Source organism: Mustela nivalis (assembly GCF_964662115.1).
Source record: "Mustela nivalis genome assembly, chromosome: 6".
Taxonomy (NCBI): Eukaryota; Metazoa; Chordata; class Mammalia; order Carnivora; family Mustelidae; genus Mustela; species Mustela nivalis.
In genome coordinates, this window is record NC_139025.1 from 71725643 (window position 1) to 71750308 (window position 24666).

At 53.5% G+C, this 24666-nt stretch overlaps 2 protein-coding genes across 8 annotated transcripts; both read left to right on the forward strand.

Moving 5' to 3' along the window:
* Positions 1-4211: 4211 nt before the first annotated feature.
* RIPK3 (receptor interacting serine/threonine kinase 3) lies at positions 4212-8136 on the forward strand. Of its 5 annotated transcripts, none has more exons than XM_082734498.1 (11): positions 4223-4400; positions 4598-4738; positions 4872-5181; positions 5581-5714; positions 5842-5888; positions 6100-6267; positions 6408-6475; positions 6720-6900; positions 6985-7082; positions 7226-7286; positions 7824-8136. In XM_082734498.1, exons 1-11 carry the CDS (start codon positions 4381-4383, stop codon positions 7967-7969), a joined length of 1374 nt encoding a protein of 457 aa, XP_082590624.1. In that variant the 5' UTR covers positions 4223-4380; the 3' UTR covers positions 7970-8136. The 5 variants fall into 5 exon arrangements, 4 of the variants coding, with proteins under 4 accessions (XP_082590622.1, XP_082590624.1, XP_082590625.1 ...); XR_014312766.1 differs by having other exon boundaries at positions 4228-4400; positions 6999-7082; XM_082734496.1 differs by having other exon boundaries at positions 4212-4400; positions 6720-7082.
* Positions 8137-9256: 1120 nt separating this feature from the next.
* On the forward strand, positions 9257-24498 carry ADCY4 (adenylate cyclase 4). 3 transcript variants are annotated; one of them, XM_082734490.1, is made up of 26 exons: positions 9257-9373; positions 9694-9901; positions 11207-11404; positions 11491-11652; positions 12251-12400; positions 13063-13211; positions 13290-13401; positions 14086-14213; positions 14349-14507; positions 14766-14898; positions 15101-15274; positions 17697-17740; positions 17864-17950; positions 18154-18223; positions 18560-18657; positions 19337-19421; positions 19530-19667; positions 20289-20399; positions 20660-20844; positions 21002-21086; positions 21539-21697; positions 22981-23127; positions 23407-23514; positions 23607-23721; positions 24056-24180; positions 24254-24498. In XM_082734490.1, exons 2-26 carry the CDS (start codon positions 9743-9745, stop codon positions 24404-24406), a joined length of 3234 nt encoding a protein of 1077 aa, XP_082590616.1. In that variant the 5' UTR covers positions 9257-9373; positions 9694-9742; the 3' UTR covers positions 24407-24498. The 3 variants fall into 3 exon arrangements, with proteins under 3 accessions (XP_082590616.1, XP_082590618.1, XP_082590617.1); XM_082734492.1 differs by lacking the exons at positions 23607-23721; positions 24056-24180; positions 24254-24498 and having other exon boundaries at positions 23036-23127; positions 23407-23508; XM_082734491.1 differs by lacking the exons at positions 22981-23127; positions 23407-23514; positions 23607-23721; positions 24056-24180; positions 24254-24498 and adding an exon at positions 21952-22302.
* Positions 24499-24666: the final 168 nt, after the last annotated feature.

Genomic DNA, 24666 nt, shown 5'->3' on the forward strand with positions numbered 1-24666 from the left:
CTTCAAATCTATCTTTTGGTACGCTCTTTCTCTCTTCAGCTGGGTTTTCGATTTAACCAAGCATTGCAACTTCAATTTTAGTGTTACATACTTTTTAAAAATTTCTTGATGTTCTTTTTTTTTTTTCCCCCTAAATCTATCAGGGCATTTGGGGGGGGCATTTTTTATTATCTCTTATTCCTTGCTCATTTTTTTTTCTTCTTTTTTTAAAATTTTATTTATTTGACAGAGAGAGAGACCATAAGAAGGCAGAGAGCAGGCAAAGAGAGGAGGAAGCAGGCTCCCTGCTGAGCAGAGTGCCCAATGTGGGGCTTCATCCCAGGACCCTATGATCACTACCTAAGCCCACTGGACGCCCCTCATTTTTTTTTTCTATTCCATCTTTTATCTTTTTAAACATTTCCCAGAAGCTTTAGATTCTTCATCTGATTACTCCAAATTCTGAAGTCCTTCAAGTTCCAAACCTGTTGATTTTTTATCTTGCTGATACTCCCTCATGGGTCTTTGAATCCTTACATATTTAGAATATTTTGTGTGTGAGCCTATATATGGCAGAATTTAATCCAGAAGCTTGGATTGAGCTGGGGTTGAGCATGCTTTCCTCTAAGGAGGATTCAGTTTGCTTCTGCCAGATTCCAGAGGGCATTAATAATCCGGGGCCACTTACAGTTTTCAGTTTATGATTTATTGATCAAAGGAAGAGTAAAAATTCCAACCACAGATCCTTGTGAGAGCAGATCTCATGTGGAAACCAACTTTTTTTTTTTTAATTTGACCGAGAGAGGTCACAATTAGGCAGAGAGGCAGGCAGAGAGAGGGGGAAGCAGGCTCCCTGCTGAGCAGAGAGCCCGATGGAGGTAGGGGAGCTAGATCCCAGGACCCTGAGATCATGACCTGAGCTAAAGGCAGAGGCTTAACCCACTGAGCCACCCAGGCACCCCGGAAACGAACATTTTTTATTAATTTTAACATCTAATGCTGCAGCCTAGACAGGCTTCCTTGTAAGTTCCCTTGGTAAGCAGCTGGACTTTTTCCTTTCCACTGAGAATGTAGAACTTTTGAGGGTCCAGCTCTTTGGGGAATAGGGTGTCTCACAATTAGTTCTTCCATCTTCCTAGGCCCTATGACAGAGTCCCTCAGTGGTTCTCCCCCAACCTTCCATATCCCTTTCCCTGTCCCTAGATTACCTTTCTTATCTTGGGAGCTCACTAAAGAATTTTTTTGTTGGTTATGTTTTGTGTAGTATTCAGGGGGCACCTGGGTGGCTCAGTGGGATAAAGCCTCTGCTTTTGGCTCAGGTCGTGATCTCAGAGTCCTGGGATCAAGCCCTGAGTCAGGCTCTCTGCTCAGCAGGGAGCCTGCTTCCTCCCTCTCTCTCTGCCTGCCTCTCTGCCTACTTGTGATGTCTGTCTGTCAAATAAACAAATAAAATCTTAAAAAAAAAAAGTGTAGTATTCAGGTATCCTGCTATAGGTTTTTGAGAACTCTGACATAGTATTGGAAGAGAATTTTTGAAACAAACAAACAAAAATGTGATTATATGATACATACTGCTTTATGACTTGCTTTTTTCTCCCCATTTGATTTATGATAAACACCTGTCATATTAATAAACATAGGTTTAGGGGCACCTGGGTTGCTCAGTGGGTTAAGCCTCTGCCTTCAGTTCGGGTCATGATCTCAGGGTCCTGGGATAAAGCCCCCACATCGGGCTCTCTGCTCAGCAGGGAGCCTGCTTCCCCCTCTCTCTCTGCCTGCCTCTCTACCTACTTGTCATCTCTCTGTCCAATAAATAAATAAAATCTTTTTTAAAAAACCACATAGGTTTAGAGCATCATTTTAAAGGCTACATGGTCATCCACTGCATAATTTATTTATAATCTTTATATATATTTATTTATGTACAATCTTTTCCTATCATTGGATATTTAGGGTTCTATTTTTTTCACTGTGCTAAACAACACTTCAGTGAATATCCTTACAGCTAAATTACTGCATACATATGGTCTTCTTCCTTCCTTAACAGCTTATAAAAGTAATATATGCTAATAGAAACTATTCAAACACTAAGGAAAATGAAAATTCCCCATAATCGTTTTTACCATCACCTCAGTTTATACCATTTGATCTATAATTGGAATCTCTTAACCAAATGACAGAGGAGAATTAGTTAAGGCTAGAATATGTAAGAAAAGAAACACATCCTTTGCCCTCTCACCCCCACAACTAAGGATAGGGAACCAGAGCAGTTACAAAGGATGGGCCGAAGGTAACCAAAGACAATCAGGAGCAAAGAACTGAAGGGATGAGAGACACCTAAAAAGATTCCAAAAACCTGGGACAGGGACGGGGCAGAGGCTCTGGTAGGGGGTCAGTGGCACAAGGCCTCAGGAAAGGCCATGGTTCCCAAACCTAGGGATCAACTCTGTTTCACTAGGTTCCCTCCACTGAGAAGCCGAGAAGCTGAGGGTCTCCTCAGGCACTCACTCCAGGCTCCTCTCGCTGCCCCTCTTTCTTGTAAATGGGTTTGGTTTATTTTGAGTCAAAAAGGAGTAGAGGCTCTGACACTCTCCCCAGCCCCACGCTTTATAGCTGCTGACCCCTGTTGCTCAGGGCCTTATCCCAATTGGAAGCTATTTAACAATAAAAAGGTTGGTAAGCACCCTTCTCATGCCTTTCTGCCTGTTCCCCCTCGAGGGGAGCCCAGGGTCTTCTCCCAAAAAAGAATCTTGAAAAAGATGGCTGCCCTCTCTGGTGGCTCTTGACTCCCGACTAGACTTGAGGACCTTCTGCACTTGCCTTGATGATTCGTCAAGATACCACCGTGTCTCTGCAATAAAGTTGACTTCAGGTGGCTTCTGTCAACCATGCAGATACAGGAGAAAGCCCCCAAACCGTAGAGAAGCTCAACCTCCTTTTTTCCTCCCTATAAGTATGGAGCTTCAGCTGGAGTGATCAAAGTTGTAAGGAAGCCCCCAGTCTCAGTTGTTTATGTGTTAATTCAATTCAACCAATATTTACTGGGTGCCAATATAGGACAAACTGATGCCCCAAACTGGAGTTCCCAACCGCTCTAGAAACCACAGTTAACTGCTGGCCCCTCTCGCTCCTTCCAGCAGAGCCCATGGACTACTGGATGGAATGGAAAGTACGTAAGAGTCCGGTCTCCCCATGAAGGACTGAACGCCTAGGACTGGCCACAAAGAGTTTCCACAACGTCCAGCCACGGTCAGGCTTGGATATCCAGCCCAAGGATGGAGAGTAGGGAGTGGGTAAAACACAGACACTTTTTGTCTACCCTAAATCCTTAAGGATTCCCAAGCTCCTGAGTTCCCAAAGCCCCTTGTCCAGAGTATATGCTTGTTGGGAACACATGTTAAGCAGGGAATTTGCATGGAAGAGTTGGTATGGGGGGAGAGGGCAGGGATGCATTTCCCCTCCCGTGTCCACCACAATGCCAAGTGCCCTTGGCTAGGCCAGTTCATCTAGCTGACCACCATGCCCTAGGAGTCAAGTTACTACCAAGGCCAAGGTCTTGCCTCAGCAAGAACACCTGTCAGGGATCCTTCACAATACTATTCACACCTTCTTTAGCCACATTTAGCCTGCTGGGAGGTAGAGCCCAGAAGCCTGTCTGAAAATAGGAACACGTGATGGTTCTGAGGCAGGCTTAAAGTCAGCTCCACACTGACTTGAGTACGGTACTTAAGCTATTTTAAGTACCTCAGTACTTTTTCCCTCATTCATAAAGAATAAAAGTAGGACCAATCCACTTTGGGTTGATGCAAGCAGCTGGTAAGCTAATACAGGTACCTAACACATTGGAACTTTACAGAATTGTTAACCATGATCGTAGGGGCATTTAGGGGATTGCTGAGCGCAAAAGCAACATAAAACCCTCCTCAACACCACTCCCTCCCCACCCCAGGCTGGGTAGGTGGTGGAGCCCAGGAATCCCTTGGGAGAAGGGAGAGACACCAGCTGCAGGAGTGGACTGTGGGCTCCTGAAAGATGAGGACTCCTTCTGCCTTCTGTGGCCCTCTAAATGTCCAGGGACAGTTAAGCTGACTGAGATCCATAGCAGATGCTCAGAAAAGCTCTCGCTTCCGGACTGCCCCCAGTGTCCACCGTGTTGTCAGATGCTCTGGGCTGAGCCATGGCTTCCCTTCTGTCTCCCTCCCTGATGGGGCGGCACCTAGCTGCATCCGCCCAAGAAGGAAGTGGTTTAGTGACTGGGTAGGAGAGCAACTAGGCAGTCGGAAGTCAGAAGCCCTGCAGTGACATAGAGATTGACCCCTCTGAAGACCCCCTGCCCCTCTCCGCCACAAACCCCGCTCCCAGAAGTCACTCCTTCCCTGTGGACTTGCACTTTCCAGCCCGATGTCTAGCGGCAAGTTATGGTTAGTGGAGGGCGGGGATATATGCACAGTGGGGACCCTGCCCCGTGGGGAGATAGGAGGGGGGGGCGGGGGCGGGAACTAGACTTTAACTGACCACATGGAGTCACGGATGTCAGAACTGAGCAGGTGGAGTCACTGGGGTCACAGAGGTGGGGCCAGTATAGGGAGCAGCTGGAAGACCAGGCCTCCTCTTTCAGGCCCAGCAGTACCCCAGCCTCTCTGGTGTCTGTCGAAGAATTGGAGAACCCAAAGTTCATCGGTGCAGGCAGGTTCGGGGTGGTGTTCCGGGCGCGACACAGGACGTGGGGTTTAGATGTGGCTGTCAAGATCTTGAAGGGGTAAGTGACCTGAGCCGTGGGCCTCCCAGGGTCTGCCCAAGGAGGAGGGGTGAGGCGCTGCATGCATGCATGGGGAGGGGAGGGATTTTCCAGGCATAAGGGGCGGGACTCCAACCCTTTTCCTGGAGTGTAGGAAGGCGATATCCAGGGAGATGAAAGCCATGGCAAGTCTGCGTAACCAGCACATACTGCTCCTGCTGGGGGTCACCCAGGAGCTCCAGTGGGAATCCACCTGTGGGCCAGCTCTGGTGACTCAGTTCATGGAAAATGGTTCCGTGGCAGGGCTGCTGCAGCCCCACTTTCCTCGGCCCTGGCCTTTCCTCTGCCGCCTGCTGCAGGAGTTGGTACTGGGGATGTGTTATCTGCACAGCCAGAACCCCGTGCTCCTACACCGGGACCTCAAGCCCTCCAACGTCCTGCTGGACTCAGACCTGCACGCCAAGGTCAGCCTATCCATATACCAGAACAGCCTCTGGACTCCATACCCCCAGCATCTCCCTCTGGACACAGGGCTGCTGAGGGTCAAAGCCCAACCAGGAGCTTTAGCCCCTACCCTGCCAGGTGTGAGCAACCCTGATCCATATGGTCAGTTCCATAGGCCCATCCACCATTCCATCCAAAGACCCATGGCTGACCTTGCCTGGGAGACTTAGACCTTGACCTAAACCCCTGAAGAGAGGACCCAGACATCCAACCCAAGGGTCCCACTGGTCCTACCATTCCCCTAACCCTCAAAACCCCCTTTATAAGGCTGGACCTGTACCTTGTGGTCAGAGAAGGGATTATGGAAGCTGACTGGCCCTGTCCATCCCCTACCTTCTCCCTCTTTCCTCTTTTTACAGCTGGCAGATTTTGGCCTGTCCACATTTCAGAGAGGCTCAAGGTCAGGGGCTGACTCCCCAGAGCCAGCCTACTTGGCCCCTGAACTGTTGTCTGATGTAAACCGAAAGGCCTCCATGGCTAGTGATGTCTACAGGTAAGGTACCCACTCCAAACACACATTCCACATTTCTGTACCACTCTGGGCCCTTCTAGGGGGCCGTGTGTTGGAAAGGAATCTCTGCCAGCAGTTGGGCCAGGCCTCAGCTTTGTGTCTCCTGCAGCTTCGGGATCCTAATGTGGGCAGTGCTAGCTGGAAGAGAAGCTGAAAGTAAGACTCCGGGCAGACACTGGGATCCTTAACTCTGGGTGCCCTCCTCCTGTAACTCTCCAAAACCCTCTTCTTCCAGCTTACCCACTCAGACTGCCTGACTTTCTCCTCACCTCCCCTTGGACTATATTCCTTTCCAGCTTCCACCTTGGAGCAAGTGGCCCCTCCTACCCTGAATGTCTTCTCTTTGCATCTCCCACCCCTACTCTAGCAGTGTCTGGGACATCACTTGAGCAGGAAGCAGGGTGTGAGAGGCAGATTCGGCCCCCGCTGACCAAGCTACCCCAACCCAGCGCTGAGACTCCTGGCTTGGCAGGACTGAAGGAGCTAATGCAACACTGTTGGAGCCAGGAGCCCAAGGACAGGCCCTCCTTCCAAGGTGAACTGGCAGTTCAAGTGAACTTCAAGGTGAACTGCCAGTTAGCTGGCAGCCAGCGTAGGCCTGGATCTGTCAGCAGGGGGCTTCTCCTTGGGAAAGTCTGGCTCATATGCCTGCCACCCACTCTGCCTTGTCTCCAGAATGCCGACCAAACACCGAGGAAGCCTTCAACCTGGTAAACAAGGAGATAGATGCCGCAGTCTCCACAGTGAGTGTCCAATGCCACCGCCCCCCCCAACCCAGGAGCTGGGCAAGGATGGCGTGACATGGCTCCCTTGGCCACACGATGCCTCCTCACTGGCCACTGTTCTTTGTGCCTTATTCTTTGTCCTCACTCTCCCCACCTCAGCACTGAGTTCCCAGGTAATAGATTATGGACCAAGACACTCCTCTCTTGGGTTTAGGCTGCTTCTCCCACCTCCCTGCCCAGAAAGCTTCTTATGTCCTTGCAGGTGAAGCAATTCCTGCATGAAAACCAGGGCAGCAACAGGATGTCGTCTTCGCCTAAGCCAGGCCCAGAAGGGACAGAAACGGAAGGCCCTAGGGGAACCACAGGAAGCCATGACATCATAGCCACGGAGATGCTAAACAAACTAAATCTGAAGGAGTTCCCCAGCTCTGTTCCTAAAAAATGTACAAACCTTCCCAAGGGGATCAGGGCACAGGGAGACAAGGTTCAGCCTGCCAAGATAGCAGGAATGCCTTTCGATTCAACAGCCCCATCTCCCCAGACTCCAGAGACCTCACCTTTAAGAAATTGGGTACCCAGCACCAAGTTGGCTTGGACCCCAGGTTCCAGACCTGCAGGGAATCAGGTGAGACACTGGCAGGACTAGGGGATGCACTAGGACTCCCATGAATCCTGTTCCCCTTGCCAAGGAAGACTTGGGCCTGAGGGGAATGCAGCATGGGAACTAGTCCCAGGACAGGGAACCTAAGAGAGCTGTGTTGTTCGCAGGGGGCTGAGAGACGTAGCACCAACTGGTCTCCCACGGCACCACAGCCCAATCCAATACCAGGTACCTGCTCCTCACTCCTCCTTTCTCCTGCTCAATTCTTCCAGTGGCTTCTTCCTCAAGACCATCTATAGATCAGGGGTACCTTAGGTAGCAGGAGGGAGAAAGGGCTAGTGGCCACCTACCTCAAGCTTCTGATATCATAAATGAAGAAACTGACACCCGCTGGGACTGGGTCCTGCTGGGGTCACACAGCAAAGTCTGGATTTGCCCTGGGCCTTCCGACTTTCCCCAGAACCAGCTCTGTGAATCCCTAATTTCTGCCATTGCTATGTTGGTCCAGAGAGGCTCCTAGAAGAAAAAACCCAAATATCAGGGTCTCAGGTATTAGTTGCCACTCCTGAGCTTCTGCAAAGGCGGTTTCGAAGGGGCAGCACAAAGGTGAACGCCCAAGGCACATTTGATGCAGGCACAGGCTGCCCTAGAAACCCAATACTTGCATTTCCCCAGGATGGACACAAGGTGCCGCTGCCTCTCCACCCCGCTGCTCCTCCTAATTTTGAGTTAACCATCCCACCAACACCACAATTTCTCTTAAAGGTAACCCTGTTACCATACATGACAGCCACGCGGTGCAGGTGGGAGACAACAACTACTTGGTTATACAAGAAGGAACTGCTTTGCCAACGCAAGGCCTGGCGCCCTGGGGCATGGGTCGAGGCTGGCCGCGTGCCCCACACAAGTAGGTTGGAAAGGAGAGCCACAAGAACCAAGAAGCCTGGAGCAGACTGGTGGCAGGGCCAGTATGATGCAACTTCTGAGCTACCTCTTGGATGTGAGGTAATTAGCTGAGACTTTATTTGAAGGCCAACTGATTTGTGCACACGGAAGTCAATAAACATGATGGATTTTTAAGTTTTTATTTATTTATTTGACACAGAGAGAGAGAGAGAGCAAGGACAAGTGGGGGGAATGGTAGGCCGGGGAGAAGCAGAGCCCCCTCTGAGCAAGGAGCCTGATGTCGGACTCAATCCTAGGGCCCTGGGATCGTGACCTGAGCTGAAGGCAGCCACTTAACCGACTAAGCCACCCAGGAGCCCCAAACCTGATGGATTTTTAACCAAAGCGCTACTCTTGGGAGGCTAAGGCTTAGGCCAGGGGCGGGCAGTGGAGACCTGTATGGGAGACCACAGAACTGACACGGAGGGAGGCAGAGGCCCTGCAGTCTAGCTGAGGCCGGAAGCGGGATGCTCAGGGCTGGGGGTGGGCAGGCGTGGCACACCAGGTCAGGGCCCAGCTGGTGGCAGGAAGGAATCTGGGAGGCCTGGCTCCTGGGGCCACTATAATCTCTGGGCGGAGCACTTCCTCTGGACCGGGTGAGACCCCACCCTAAACCCAAAACCTGGGGATAGCCTCACTGCCACGCTTTTCCTCTGGGCTACAGAGAGGCCACAGTGGGGTTCTGGGGAGGGGGCTCTCCCCGGGCATTGGAAGACAGCGGCACATCTTTTGCCTCGCAGTGCCCCCAGCCTCTCAGAGGTCAGCCGGCATACTTATTTCCCTCCACCACAAGCACTCACTACCTACACTCCCAGGTTCCTTGTTTTCCAGGCGGAGCCCTTTGACTCTCAGCTGGGGTCTGGAATGTAAAGCTAAGGTTCCACAGCAGCTGCATCCAGTCAGGAGGGGAGGGGAACAGGCGCACCCCAACCCTCCATTGCAACCTAAATCCTAGCCCCATTCTGCCCAAAATTCTTCCCTACATTCTGGCTAGCCTTCACTCTAGCACTCCATTCTCCCGGTGCCCAAGGGCTCCACCCCCATTTTGACACTTGCTGCTCAGCCTGGCCCAACCCCTCGCCTCTCCCAAGGTTGCATTCGCCTTTCTGGGGGAGCTGAAAGGCGAAGGCTACGACGGTGTTAGGGGAGACAATGAGGGAGGGAGGAGGCCTGGGGAGTCCGCCTCGGCACGGGAAAGGGCCGGGCAGTCCCGTCGGGGAAGTGGGAGGGGGGCCCCCCTCCCGGCGCCGGGCGGGAAGCGCCTGCTGCCCGGGGCTCTGAGCCACTCCACTAGCTTCTCGGCGGTCGATCGGGACTCCACCACCAGCTGTCCTGGGCTCCCTCCTCGGGCCTGGCCCATTCAAGCCGCGGTAGATCGCGGGCAGTGAGTTTGGGGGGCGGAGGGAGGACCTCGAGGCTCCTTTTCTTCAATCCCAAATCCTGCTTCTCCCGGAGACGAGGCTTTTGCTAGGGCATCTCTGCGGTCTGGGTTTGAGGGGGGAGGAGCGAAAGATGGGGCAGTCTTCTCACAGCCAACTGAGAAAAGGCTGGGAGGCTACAGGAGTGCCTGGCGGATGGGACTGCCGCGAGGCTGGGGAAACGGGGTGGAAGTGGCTTGGACCTAGTGAGAGAGGCACAACTGGGGTCCGGACCGGCCACAGGCAGTAACGCTACACCTGGCCCTCTTCAGCCCCGGGGTCCGCCCTCTACCCCGGCTAGGCACCCGGGCAGGGAGGACCATGGCTCGCCTCTTCAGTCCCCGGCCGCCCCCCAGCGAAGATCTCTTCTACGAGACCTACTACAGCCTGAGCCAGCAGTACCCACTGCTGCTGCTGCTGCTGGTGATCGTGCTCTGCGCGCTCCTGGCGATGCTGGCTGTCGCGTCAGCCAGCGGCAGGGTGAGCGGGGTTGCTTCGGGTGGTGCGGGGCTCCCTCCCCACGGTGGTGGGAGGGTCACCGCCTAGAGGGCGTTTTCTGGGTAGGGACTTAGGGCGGGGTCTTTGCTGGAATCCAGGAGGGAAGGACCGAGCCTTGCTAGGAAATGTAGTGACCCTGGACAAGTCACTGCACCTCTCTGGTCCGTAGTTGCTGGGCCGCTGGGAGAAAGCTGAGCCCTGGGTGCTTTTAATTTTTCTCAGGGTACTGACAGACCTTTTGAGCTTCTGTGATCTACTGGTTCTAGAGTGAATTCAACACCGGGTTTTCCCATTTTCCAGAAGGGAAATTACACTGGGCCCCGTGGGAATCCGTTTCCTGGTTTTCTTTCTCTCAGAGGGGCTGTGGGGCAGCTGTACCCATAGACTCTCAGAAGGCATCCTCCATCCCACTCACATTTAGTCCCCAAATAAAGCCATTTCCAGTTTCTTTCTTTTTTCTTTTCTTTTTCTCTTTCTTTTTTCTTTTCTTTTCTTTTTTTTTTTTTTTTTTTTTTTTTTTTTTTTTTGAGAAAGGGGGTCTTCAATTTCATTTCTGGAAATATCTTCCTCCAAGTTTTCTTTTCACTTTTCGGAGGCAAGTTGGGGAAGCCACTAAACTGACCAGTTCTTGCTGGGCCACCTGGAAGTCCAGAAAGAGGTGGAGACACAGGACAGGGACAGGGGCAGGAGGTCCACGTCCAAAGGTGGGTGGTGAAAGTGTAGGGCTCCCCCACCCCACTCCCCACCTTGCCGGGAGGGAGGTTCCAGGTGCCCCTTGCTGCTAGAGCACTTCTTGGGGCTGGGAGGGGCTGCTCCCAGACCTGTGCCCAGGGCAGGAAATCTCCTTAAGCAAATTGGCCAGATTTGGATACACTCATTCCTAAGTGTTCCATGAGGTAGGATTTTTCACTTGCATGGGGACCCGAGGATAGTATTCTAATTCCGACCTGACAGATAAGAAAACAGGCTCAGAAAGGTCCTGGATTCACAAATGCGCCATAGAGGTAGACTCTGGGTAGATGGCCCAAGCCTCCCCCATCCCGGCTGCCAGTGAGATATTAGGTTGAATCATATGAGACAGCAGGCTCTGTAGATTAAAAACAGATTCTGGGCAACTTCCTATGGTTCAGCCTAATCTGAATGGCGGGCCCAAATGCCCTGTCTCCTTTTCTGTCTTGAGTTAAAGACACTTTCCAGAAGCAGCCTGGGGGGCTCCCTGCTCTTCAGCTTGGAGGAGCTCCCCAACCTCCACACTCCAGTCTTGCCACAAGCACCCCGTCCCCACAGGATCTAGTTTCAGATCTGGGCTTCCTGACCACTGTGCTGTGTGCACTGGGTGGCTTCTCGCTTCTCCTGGGCTTGGCTTCCCGTGAGCAACGACTGCAGCGCTGGACACGTCCCCTGTCGGTCCTCGTGTGGGCAGCGCTACTTGGGCTAGGCCATGGCTTCCTGTTCACTGGGGGCCTGGTGAGCGCCTGGGACCAGGTAAGAGGAGCAGCAGGTGGAGCGGGGAGCATGAGCACACCTAGGCCAAGAGCAGCCAGCAGCTTCCGGTGCCTCTGCTTCCCCAGGTGTCCTTTTTTCTCTTCATCATCTTCACTGTGTATGCCATGTTGCCCTTGGGCATGTGGGATGCCGCAGCTGCGGGCCTTGCCTCATCACTGTCCCACCTGCTGGTCCTTGGGCTGTACCTTGGGCCTCAGCCTGACTCCCGGCCACCGCTGCTGCCACAGGTGAGAATGCGCGTAGCACAGGATGCGCCCAGGGGCCGGCGGCGCGCAGGACTGGTTCTACTGGCCGCTATTGGTTACTCTGAGCATGCGCTGATCTCTCGCCCGGCTGCGACTCCACGGCAGGGCGCCACACTAAGCACAGGATACAGACCCATAGCCCCAGACGGTGCCCTCAGGGAGCTGGTACATCACTGCAGCCAGAAGCTGCAGACACTAGAAGACGCCTCTGGGCCCACGGGGAAGGGACTTCACCAGGGGACCAGAGTTGTGGGGACAGATTTGAATGACAGAACCTTCACAGAGAATGTAAAAATAGGAGCTTGAGTGGTTTGGGGCTCGGGGGCCGCGGAGGGGCTTAGATGGTGGGGTGGTATTCCAGGCAGAGGAAACGTGAGTGCAAGGGTTTCTAGACCTAGGAGGCCTCTTTGGTGCACAACTGAGTCTAGAGCAGGGATACTGGGGCACCGATTGCCTGGAAATACTTAGGTCTCTAACTGTGGAGTCCTACTCAATCCTCTCGGAGAAACTCCAGCTGCACGCGTCACCACTGCCCCACCACCTGCGGCCAGCACCCTCTAAGGCTGATCCTCTCCCCCAGCTGGCAGCAAACGCCGTGCTGTTCTTGTGCGGGAACGTGGCTGGAGCCTATCACAAGGCACTGATGGAGCGTGCGCTGCGCGCCACGTTCCGGGAGGCCCTTCGGTCCCTGCACTCGCGCCGGAGGCTGGACACTGAGAAGAAGCACCAGGTATGCTGGGCCTGGGAGGCTAGGCGGGACCAAGGTTTGAGAATGGAGTTGTTTATATCACACAAGGGGGCTCCTTTGCAAGGCGAATGACTTTGGGCAAGCTACTTGCCCTTTTCTCTCCTCCTTTGTAAAACGTGGCTACCACCCACCTTGGGGAGTTAAGTCTCAAAAACCCTGAAGCTTGTAAAAGCAGTTTTTCTTTTTAACATTACTCCTTTTTTTTTTTTTTTTTTTTTTTTTTTAGATTTTATTTATTTGACCGAGAGAGAAAGATCACAAGTAGGCAGAGAGCAGGCAGGGGACAGGGAAGCAGGTTCCCTTCTGAGCAGAAAGCTGGATACCGGGTCTCAATCCCAGGACCCTCAGAACATGACCTGAGCCGAAGGCAGAGGCTTAACCCACTGAGCCATCCAGGCACCCTGTAAAAGCACTTTTATGATACTAAATGAAGAACTTTAATTCTGGCATTGGTGCTGGGAGTTCAGTCCCTAAAGGTGTATAGTGCAAAATGGGTGCTGAAGCCCAGCTCTATGTGATGGGGAGGACCTGGGGGAGTACTCTGGGGCACACTAGTGGGGCTGGGGAAGTGGGTGAGCTCCTAGATTGTTGGGAGGCTGGCTTTAGGTTGCAAGAAGCTGGTTGTTCATAGTGATCTCCTCTAGGAACACCTACTCTTATCCATCCTTCCTGCCTACTTGGCCCGAGAGATGAAGGCAGAGATCATGGCACGGCTTCAAGCTGGACAGGGGTCACGGCCAGAGAGCACCAACAACTTCCACAGCCTCTATGTCAAGAGGCACCAGGGAGTCAGGTATGAGAGAGGATGGCCAGAGGGGAAGGGGGGATGGGCCGAGATCTTGGCCCCACTGACACCTTCTGCCCTCCCCAGCGTGCTGTATGCTGACATCGTGGGCTTCACACGGCTGGCCAGTGAATGCTCCCCTAAGGAGTTGGTGCTCATGCTCAACGAGCTCTTTGGCAAGTTCGACCAGATTGCCAAGGTCAGAGGGGACCTTCCTCCCTACCCAGGGACCTTCAAATGCCCACCCTGGAGAACCCTTTACAAGGGAAACTCCTGCCACCTATGATCCCAGTCCCATTTCAGAGCCCATGTATTCTAATGGAAGATATCCCAATGGAACTAGGAAATCCTTTCAAACAACCCCAGGTATGGAGCTGCTCACCACACACCTCAAACCTGGAGAGACTTCTCAACAATGCCCCACAAATGCCCCAATGACAACACCCCTAAACATGCTCAAGTCCTCAGTGTAGGGGATCTCTGGACACTACAACCAAATCTAGAGAGGTTTTCAGATGTTTTAATCTTAGATTTTCCAAGGGAAGTCTCTGCCTCATGCAACATCATACTGCCTCCTGTTCAGACCCCAGGGATGCCCCCCAACAAACCTAATCTTGGGTCTCCCCCAGAAAACTGCAGTTTTGAGGCCACACTCATATGCTCAAATTTGAATACACCCTACACGTGCCAAAGCTGGGGGACAGCCACCAACCTCAGCCAGCCCCATATCAAGTTAAGGGAATCCCTAGATCTGACCCAGAGACTTCCAACCTCAGAATTTGTTCAGGAATACCATTTGCTCCCACTTGTCCCAGCCCCCTCGTGCCTCCTCTGACCTCTAACCAGGTGCCCCCCCCTCCCTCTGCACACACACACACTCCAGGAGCATGAATGCATGCGGATCAAGATTCTGGGAGACTGTTACTACTGTGTCTCTGGGCTCCCACTTTCTCTGCCCGACCATGCCATCAACTGCGTGCGCATGGGGCTGGACATGTGCCGGGCCATCAGGTCAGCTCAGGTGGGCGGGCAGGAGGGCTACCCAAGGATGGATGTGGGGGAGGAGCAGGCAGGGTACTGGAGGACCTCTTGGAGAGAGGGAGGTGTATGGCAGCATTCAGACTGTCCCCTGAATACCCTGCTCAGGAAACTCCGCGCAGCCACTGGCGTGGACATCAACATGCGTGTGGGCGTGCATTCGGGCAGCGTGCTCTGCGGAGTCATCGGGCTGCAGAAGTGGCAGTATGACGTCTGGTCCCATGATGTCACGCTGGCCAACCACATGGAGGCGGGTGGCGTGCCAGGGTGAGATGTGGGGCTGTAGGAGGCCACGGGAAGTAGCCACCTGGGCCTCACACGTGCTGCCACCCTATTCATAGTTCCCTAAAATGAGCACAATCCTACCTGGGGCTCAGGGAGATCCTGATGTGCAGGGAGGAGTGCTGGGAGACACCTCTGGGAGCACAGGGCCTTGTTTAAAGTCAGACCTCCAGGAAGGACCCTGGGAAAAAATGAGAGGTTTGCAGGCCCTCCTTCCTGACTCTCACTGACCCCTCTTTCCAGACGAGTGCATATTACAGGGGCTACCCTGGCCTTGCTAGCAGGGGCCTACGCTGTGGAGGATGTATCCATGGAACTCCGGGACCCATACCTTCGGGAGCTAGGGGAGCCCACCTACCTCGTCATCGATCCCCGGGTAAAGGCCCAGTCTGGACCCCATGGGCTGGCCCGTACTAACCACCCACAGCTGACAGGCCTAATCTCTTCTCCTATGCCAAACATTGAATTCCTGGATTCCAGTGTGTGCATCAGGGGGGTGGAGAGCCAACCTTCTAAGGGGTGTGGGGAAAATGTAGAATGCATTTGTGATCTTGACTCTCAGCTCTCGTATGCCCCAGGCTGAGGAGGAGGATGAGAAGGGCACTGCAGGAGGGCTGCTGTCCTCTCTCGAGGGCCCCAAGATGCGTCCATCACTGCTAATGACGCGCTACCTGGAGTCCTGGGGCGCAGCCAAGCCTTTTGCTCACCTGAGCCACCTAGAGAGCCCTGTGTCCACCTCTACCCCTCTCCCAGTAAGTGCACCTCCATCTGAGCCCGAGTACTTAATAACCCCACCCTCACCGCCCCTCCCGACTTCCCTGTCCTCACCACCAGTGAGTCACTTGATGACATCCCGAGGCCCTGAACTGTCTGGTTGCCCCAGTCCCTGGTTCAGGCCTTTCCTTGCCCTTCCTTCCAAAGAAAGGGCAAAGATCACTGCCCTCTGAGCTCACCTGAGATACAAAATCCTATAGACACTATCTATGTCCATTGTTCCCCAGCCTCCACTCGGGAACCCCCTTCCATCAGTACCACAGAGGTATAGCCCACACTCATCCTGGGTCTGAAGCCAGGGCTTACAGCCATTCCCACTGGGAAATGTCTCTGTCCAACTCCATTCCTGAGATTGGACCCTCTCTTTTTATCCCCACTAGGACTAGGAAGGTGGGGGCAAATCGGTTCTTGTCCCACTCTCCAGCATTGGTGTGAGGATAAAATGAGGTGACAGTGAAAATCTCACATGGCCTTGAAGGAAGTCATCCTGAGCAGGCAGGGGTCAGGAAGAGAGGGAAGAGAGGACACCAGAGCATGGTAGATTCCTGGTTGATCCTGTGCTTGTCATCAGGATCAACTCATCAGTGACCCTCAGCTCATCGGTGACCCACTAGCTGATGCAGGAAGCTTTATCTCCCCGACTAGCTGGCTCTCAGGGTTGGTGCTTGGTAACAAGTGCCAGAACCCTCTCTTGCAGGGACTGAGGCCGTGTCCCCAAAGGCTTGCCCCAGGAGTAGTTTCCTCAGCCTGCTCTCCTCCACTTCACCTCTTCCCCAAACTTTCCCAGCCACCTTTCTGCAGATCTTCTGCTCAGAATCTTCTCTACTGGGTAGACCCAGTTGGGTATGTGGGATGACTTCAGAGTACACTTTCTGTGTTCTATCTCCCCACCCCACCCTGGAGTGGGGCAGGGGCGGGGGGATCCTTGGCAGCAGTTGTTCAGGAGAATACCTAATACTGAGCCTTAACATAGAGTAGGGGAAGGGCCAGAAGGGCTTAGTGGGCAGGAGGGAGAGGAAGAAAGAATCCAAGACCCTTCTGACCCCTGTAGGATGAAGCCCCCCAGGGGGAGATAGAGTAGAGGGCGGGCTTTGATGGGAGCCCAGGGACTGTGAGACAGTGTTGGGTGCAATACCTGTGGTGAGATGCCCCCAGGAACCCACGCCACACCTCCCCAAGACCCCACTAGTGTGTGCAGGCTAAGAAGTGTCAGGGTAGAGAGTTAGGAACCCCTAATTCAAGGGTATCTCCCAAGTCAGGGCTTCACCAGCCCAGAATTTCACTTCCCACCCCCTGAAGTGCCAAGCCCTCAGTCAGATGTTAGAAAACCTGAGAATCACATCAGCTTACCCCTACAATGGGGACCTCTGGGGTGTTGGCGCATGGTTGATACTAGTATATACCATCCATCCATCCAACCATCTATCCATCCATCCATCCATCCATCCCTCCTTCCACAGTCTTAAACCACTTACCATATGGCAGGCGCTAAGCTAGTTCTTGAGAAGACAGAAATGAATAAAACGTTTTCCCTGCCTTCGAATAACATATAGGCATTGAGCAAGGTAGAGAGGCAAGTGGGTAGTTGGAAAAAGTTGGGCTCAGACCGAGATGCATAGACGGGCTCCTACCTAGAACATCCCTTTTAATCTCCCTTCTCCTCCCCTCTCCCTCTCCTATATGCCAAGTTTGGGTCTGTGGGGACTATGTGATGTGGCCCCCTGTGACCCTGCTGCCTTCACTTAAGCCAGGGGAGCAGGAAAGAATAGTCCCCAGACACCTGGCCCTGTGCAGTGGCCGCTGTGCTTCGCTCTCTTTCTTGGGGCTTTACTTGTCTGCTTGCTTTTGATTCTTTGCACACAGCATGCCGTCCTTTTACTGCAAAAAAGAATGACTGTGACCAGGTTTGGTTTTTTCCTTCCTCCTTCCCTTCCTTCTAGGTTTTTTGTTTTCTGCTCCCACCACGCCCCAGCTCAGCCTGACCACAAGGGAGTCAGAATGTTTGGCATTGTCCCTCAATTTAAACCAACAAGGATCTTTGGGCATGCTGAGGGGATAGGCAAGTCTCCGCCTTTGGGATTTGGTTAGTCCCTAGGAAAGATGACCACCCCTCAAACTTACAGGGTTGTCTCATTAAGTGGTAGAAACTGGGGAAATAAGAGCATAAGAACCCTGGGTGTCTGAAGAGTCCGGAAGAACCTTTAAGGAATCAATGTGGTTTGACCCTTCCCTTAAGGGCAGGTGGGATTTGATGGAAAGAGGAAGTCATCAGAAGCAGGGGAAACACAACAGATGCTCAAGGCCAAGGACGTGTATAGATACGGAATGCCTCACCCTAGAGAGGCTTCAGGGATGCTCAGCATTGCCTCGTCTCCCCCCTTCCCTGTGTTCTCCCAACAGGAGAAGGCCCTTGCCTCCTTCAGCCCCCAGTGGAGCCTGGACCGGTGAGGAGGCCCCAGCATCTCTGTCTGAGTGACCTGCCTCCATCCTCTAGGGGGGCTGCTCCTGCTTTGCCCACATGCTGTGGAAGGTCTCCTGTGGTGACAGACTGGGCTCTCACTGTGCAGGAGCCGTACCCCCCGAGGACTAGATGAAGACCTGGATACTGGGGATGCCAAGTTCTTCCAAGTCATCGAACAGCTCAACTCTCAGAAGTATGGAGAACAGAAGGCAGCTGGGAGGGGTGTGGGGCTGGGCCCCCAGGTAGCAAACGGGTGTGTTCCCCTGATGACCCAGCAGGAAGGGAGCAGCTTCTCTGCTCCAGCCCAGGAAAACACACATCTGGCCACCACGGCCCCCCACCTGCCTTGCCCTGCCCTTTTCTCTCTGGGGCTCACTGCCCCCCACCTCCCGCCAGACAATGGAAGCAGTCAAAGGACTTCAGCCCACTGACACTGTACTTCAGAGAGAAGGAGTTGGAGAAAGAGGTAGGTGTGGCAGGAAAGAATTTTCTAGCCTTAGTTCCAAGGCCTTTTTGGCCTTGGAGAGCTGGCAAGCCCCATGGTCATACCTCACCCCTCAGCTCTGCTCAGTTTGTGATTCTAGGTTGAGGGACTTGTGCCTCTCTCCAAAAGGAGGTAACCCTATAGATTGGATTACTAGGTGGAGATGGGAGGGAGGAGGCCGGCTCCTGGGAGAGCCGTAGCAACTACCTGAGACTGAATGGGAGGCTGGGATACCTGCTCCTTGCCTGCAGTGGACACTGCCAAGGTTACCGGCAGCCCTGGTCGCTCCTGCCGCCACACTGACCCCTGTCCTTCCAGTATCGACTCTCTGCCCTCCCCGCCTTCAAATACTATGCAGCCTGCACCTTCCTGGTCTTCCTCTCCAATTTCATCATCCAGATGCTGGTGACCAACAGGTGAGAGCCCCAGGCAAGGGTGGCCCTGAGTCTCAGACACAGACCACCAGGCTCCTGCTGATCCTTGACCCACACTTTCTTCCTTTACCCACTTCCCCTTGGCTTCAGACGCTGAGCCACAGAGGAAGTATGTGTTCTGGGGAAGCAGTGATAATCACAGCCTTCATTTTTACTATCACACATCCTGTGGACTGTCTACGGAATCTGAGCACTTTCACATGCCTATCTCTGGGTCCTGATCACTTTTCCATGAAACAGGTTCTGTTTCATTGAGAAGCCCAAATCTCATAGCAGATGAGCCTAGGAAGCAGGTCCTCATTTTTACCCCATGGCTGGGAGGGTCTGCAAGGACTCGTCCAAAACGCAGCCAGGTGGAAGAGCTTTGGCCTGAAGGCTCAGAGACTGGCTTAATGCAGCCTCAGCCCCTCGTGAGCCCCCTGCCGCCTTCCAGTACTGTTCCTGCCCCACCCCACCACCGCCCTACACTCCCTCGGCTTTCCTCGCTTTCCTGGATCGTTGGCATGCAATGCCTTTTATCAGCGCAGACCCCAGTGGGGGCCAGTTCAGATCCCCAGGACTGTTCCTCCCCACATCTCCCAACCAGGGTGCACAGCACCCTCCCAGCACACAGAGCATCTTCTGACCCTTCAAGGCCTCACTCACTCTTGTCTCCCTTTAGGCCCCCAGCTCTGGCCATCACCTATAGCATCACCTTCCTTCTCTTCCTGCTCCTCCTCTTCGTCTGCTTCTCAGAGAACCTGACGGTGAGGTGGGCTTGGGGGGTGGAAGTGGTGAGCTGGGCCCTTACCATGACCTGGCCTGAGGTGGGGTACCCCAGCCACATGGCTAAGGTTCTTGTGCTCCTTCCACAGAAGTGTGTCTTGAAAGGCCCCAAGATGCTACACTGGCTTCCCACACTGTCTGGCTTGGTGGCCACACGGCCCGGACTGCGAGTTGCCCTGGGCACTGCCACCATCCTCCTCGTTTTTGTCATGGCTATTACCAGTCTGGTGAGGGCAAGAGGGGGCCCCAGGCAACCCCATCAGGGCCTTTTGGACCCATAAGAGGCTGAGTGGGGACCCCTGGATTTGGGAGAGCAGCTGCACTGAGGCCAGGGGATTCTGGCAATGTTGGATGCAGTATAAAGAAAAAAATTAATCTGCTACCTGTATAATTGTTCATAACTCTCTGGTGGACCTCCTTCCCATCTTTTCTGTGTAGGCAGATATTCGTTGTTTAGCTCACTCACTGTGATATTTATTGTAGCCGAGTCTGGCGGATTTTTCAGAACTTACAGTCACTCCTAGAATTCTATCCCTGAAAGACACCTTAGGAATCATGCCCTAGCCAAGTCACAGAAGAGGAAGCTGAGGCCCAGAGAGGTTAAGTGGCTGGCAAGAGATCACACAGTGGCTCCACTGGCAGACTAGCACTCAGGGCACCCTCTCCTCCCATCCCTGACTGTCCAGCAAGGACCCCAGCGCTAAGGCTCCCTCACCGGCCAGAAATGGCAGGATCTACCCCTTTGGAGGAGTCTGGCCCTCATCCCTAGGTCAGCCGAAACCCAGCACAAGCCACCACTGGGCCCCAGGAGCTGCCTGCCCACCTCAGCTCTTCACCTCCTTCTGCAGTTCTTCTTACCGGCAGCATCAAACTGCCCTTCCCGGGCTCCCAATGTGTCCTCCGTGGCTTTCAACCTCTCCTGGGAGCTCCCTGGGTCCCTGCCTCTCATCAGCGTCCCGGTGAGTGTTCCTCACAGCCCTGAGTCACTTTATCCAGAGCCTGCCTTTGCCCGTCTGCTACCCCTTTAGTTAAAAAACATTCCATCCTGTGAATTGGGATGGATATAAAACACATTTGGTGTGTGTTTGTGTGTATGACACTCCTTGTCCCCAGATAGGACCTGGGCCCTGGGAGGGGTGGGACAGGAGCCCTGTGATATTCTCCCACCCCGGCATGTGGCATATGCCCCGCCCCTTGACAGCCCCACCCCACCCCACAGTACTCTATGCACTGTTGCGTGCTGGGGTTCCTGTCCTGCTCCCTCTTTCTGCACATGAGCTTTGAGCTGAAGTTGCTGCTGCTCCTGCTGTGGCTGGGAGCCTCCTGCTCCCTCTTCCTGCACTCCCATGCCTGGCTGTCTGACTGCCTTATCGCCCGCCTCTATCCAGATCCCTTGGACTCCAGGTGCGCATCGCCATGGGACAGAGGTGCCCAGAGCTGTCCTCGCCTCACTGAGCTGAAAGGGGGAGGGTGGCTAAGGGTTACATGGGCACTGGGGGTAGGGAGGAGGCCATCGGGAAGGGGCAGGGCAAGGGGCAACCCTGATCCATGGCCTCCTCAGGCCAGGGGTGCTGAAGGAGCCCAAACTCATGGGAGCTATCTCCTTCTTCATCTTCTTCTTCACTCTCCTTGTCCTGGCTCGGCAGGTAAGTCACCCAGCTCAACCCACCAGAGCTTCCCTTTAAAGGGGGAAGCGGGGTCCCCATATTTGTGACTTAGTCTCTCTCACCCTTTCCCTCAATCTTAACATCTTCAGGGTTGAGCCCAAATAGTGTGTCCACCGGAAGCTTCTAAGTGAACCTTCCTGCTCCCTTTCTTTCTCCTTCACTCCCCAAGGGAGGTGCCCTCAAATTCTCCCTCCCTCGCCCCTCCCACCCCAAGTCCAGGAAAACCACCCATGAGAAAAAATCTTCCAAGTCTGTCTGGTTTGAATCTAGTTCCAAGGTAGCCTCCCCAGGGTAGTTGGCCCTTAGGCCTTCTCTCTAGACTGGGGAGTGGTATGGTTTGAGGCATCATGGAGTGGGTGGGGGGTGAATACTCAGGAGCTGAGGCTCCCCCTGCACTGTGTCTCCACTTGGGCCCCTGGTGACCTTGCCAGAACGAGTATTACTGCCGCCTGGACTTTCTGTGGAAGAAGAAGCTGCGGCAGGAGCAGGAGGAGACAGAGACAATGGAGAACCTGACTCGGCTCCTGCTGGAGAATGTGCTCCCCGCACACGTGGCCCCCCAGTTCATCGGCCAGAACCGGCGCAATGAGGTGACTCCCACCCCTGACTCCTGAGCCCCAGATGCCACAGGGACTAATTTTGGATGAATATCTTGGCCCTCAGCCCATCATCTCTGGACTCCTCCATATTGGGTTGGGTGGCCGCCCAGTCCCTGTTCCTATCAGGTAGATGCCTCCGTTTTCATAAGCTCTTAGGCTTAGTCTGCTGAGCACATAACTTCTGCATTCCAAGTACTTACTTAGAAGGGTGCTTCTCCAACTCATGGCCACTCCATACCTTCCAGAAGCTTCTTCGAGTGTTGATGGGAGATGTATGGAGAACATACACCCAGCCCTCTGGACCTGCACTATCCAGCATGGTAGCCAGTAGCCATGTGGGGCCATTTACATTTAAATTAATTAAAATGGAACATTCAGGGTCTCAGTCTCACTGGACACATTTCAAGTGTCTAAGAGCTGCTTATGGCCAGTGGCAACCATATCAGACATCACATACTCAGAACTTTCCAACCACAGGAATTTCCATTGGTAGATGTTAATCTTCATCCTCAAATGCTCTCTAGTGAGACCATCAGAGAAGGTCACCCACATATTAGTGCCATTTTGTCTGTACTGCCTGAACTTATCCCTGTCTGCTATGGAAATACTGTTGGCCTGTCTTGAGGAATGTTAAAAGAAGCAGGTCAGGGTCTATTCACAGCTTTATGTCCCCACCAGTTGCTCTCTGCGCTCAAGGTTGGCAGTAGATCTACTTCCCCTGGTTTCTACTCTTATTTATACTGGGACTCTTGTAATTCTTCCTGTTTCTGTCTTCACACGGGCTGCTAGAAAGCCCAGAGCCAGAACCTAGGACTGACAAGGACTTTGTGTCACCCCTTTTATGAACCAACTTCAAATAGGATTCCATCTTTCCTGTCTTACTTTTATTTTTCCTTTGTCACATTTCCCCTATTATTTTATTTTCCATATTGAAACTATCTTTGTAAACTGAGTTAACTGGCTTAACACCCATTAGCAGTAAGATAGGACAGAAAGACAGTTCCCACTAATATGATCCCAGTTCTTGAAGAGACGCCTCTCACATTGCTATGAGGTGATCCTGGCTCCAAACCCCTATATCTCCTGGAATCATAATGAGACCCAATCTTTGACTACCGAGTCACACATCCAGGTAACCTGGCCCTACCCTCTCCCTCCTTTACAATCCTTCTTAAATAGAGGAGTAAGAGTATGGACACAGGGAAGGTGGCCCATGCAGACCCACGGGGGAAAGAACGTGGCTTGCTCCCTCATCCCAGCCTCCCACCCTCCAGGACCTCTACCACCAATCCTACGAGTGTGTCTGTGTCCTGTTCGCCTCCGTTCCAGACTTTAAGGAATTTTACTCTGAATCCAACATCAACCACGAGGGTCTAGAGTGTCTGCGGCTGCTCAATGAGATCATTGCAGATTTTGATGAGGTGACAGCTCCAAGGGTCCCCCAGGCCCTTTGTCCTGGATGCTAGAATTTCCCACCAGTCCCTCCTGCTCACTTGCTCTCCGGCCAGGAGCCCATGCTCCTCCTCTCCCTGACTCTGCCGCTCCTCCTCTGATCCCCAGCTCTCCAGCAACTCTTCCCATGATTCAGTCTCCCTCCTGCCACACTCCCTAACCCCACAACCTGGTCCTTTGTCTCTAAAGGCCTGGGGCTTTAGAGATGGAAGGGAGGGAGTAAGAAAGACAACCTCCTTTCTGTACAGCTGCTCTCAAAGCCCAAGTTTAGTGGGGTGGAGAAGATCAAAACCATCGGCAGCACCTACATGGCAGCCACAGGCTTAAACGCCACCTCTGGACAGGACACACAGCAGGTACAACCTCCCTTCCTCGCCTACCAGCCCCCCTCTGGGCTTGCACTGCTGGGCCCTCACTGCCCCATCCTGGTGGACCGGCCCATTGCTAGGATGCTGAGCGAAGCTGCAGCCACCTGGGCACCATGGTGGAGTTTGCAGTGGCCCTTGGATCAAAGCTGGATGTCATCAATAAGCACTCATTCAACAACTTCCGCCTGCGTGTGGGTGAGGGCCCTCTCTTGCTGGGCCAGTCTGGAACTTCCTCTTCACCTTCTTAGGCTCTTCCTCCCCCAAGTCGTTTGTTAGCTACTCTCCAGCTCCTCCCTGGACCCCCTCCAGCCTCATCCCTGGAGGCAGAGCATGAAGCTGCTGGGCCAGGATCTCTGGGGCTCAGCTACCCCTTCCCTAAGCCACACCCCTCCAGACCCATTCTCCTTTCTTTCTTTCTTCTAAGATCTCCAGGTCCTTCACCATAAGTCCTGGAGCTTCCTCCTCTCTCCCTCCTCAAATCTTCCCCCCACCACCTCCCAGGGCCCCTCTTTACCATACCTCTTGTCAGGGTTGAACCACGGACCTGTAGTTGCTGGAGTGATTGGGGCCCAGAAGCCTCAGTATGACATCTGGGGCAACACGGTGAACGTTGCGAGCCGCATGGAGAGTACAGGAGTCCTGGGCAAGATCCAAGTGAGGAGGCACGGGGTTGGGGAAGGGGATAGGGCCACCCCCATACTCCAGGCTCACACCCTTTCAATCACAGGTGACTGAAGAGACAGCCCGGGTGTTGCAGTCCTTAGGCTATACCTGCTACAGCCGGGGCATCATCAAGGTCAAAGGCAAAGGGCAGCTCTGCACCTACTTCCTGAACACAGATTTGACACGAACTGGTCCTCCCTCAGCCACCCTAGCCTAAGACCCCCACCCATCCTCTCTATTCTAAAATCTTCAATAAAAAGACTCCGGGGGCACCTGGCTGGCTCAGGGGGTTGAGTGCCCGACTCTTGATCTCGGCTCAGGTCTATCTCAAGGTGGTGAGACTGAGCCCCACATTAGGCTCAGCACTGAGTATGGATCCTGTTTAAGATTCTCTCTCCCTCTCCCTCTGCCCCTTCTTTCTCTCCTCTATCTATTAAAAAAGCAGCAGCAGCAGCAGCAGCTCCTGGTATAGCTACA

Excerpts from the sequence above, each read along its gene's own strand:
- RIPK3 (XM_082734496.1), top strand. The coding sequence starts at position 4,381 with ATGTCTAGCGGCAAGTTATG. Across the intron at positions 5,182-5,580 it reads ACTCAGACCTGCACGCCAAG|CTGGCAGATTTTGGCCTGTC; the intron begins GTCAGCCTATCC and ends CTCTTTTTACAG. Across the intron at positions 6,476-6,719 it reads TAGATGCCGCAGTCTCCACA|GTGAAGCAATTCCTGCATGA; the intron begins GTGAGTGTCCAA and ends ATGTCCTTGCAG.
- ADCY4 (XM_082734490.1), top strand. The coding sequence starts at position 9,743 with ATGGCTCGCCTCTTCAGTCCCCGGCCGCCCCCCAGCGAAGATCTCTTC. Across the intron at positions 11,405-11,490 it reads TGGTGAGCGCCTGGGACCAG|GTGTCCTTTTTTCTCTTCAT; the intron begins GTAAGAGGAGCA and ends CTGCTTCCCCAG. Across the intron at positions 17,951-18,153 it reads GAACAGCTCAACTCTCAGAA|ACAATGGAAGCAGTCAAAGG; the intron begins GTATGGAGAACA and ends ACCTCCCGCCAG.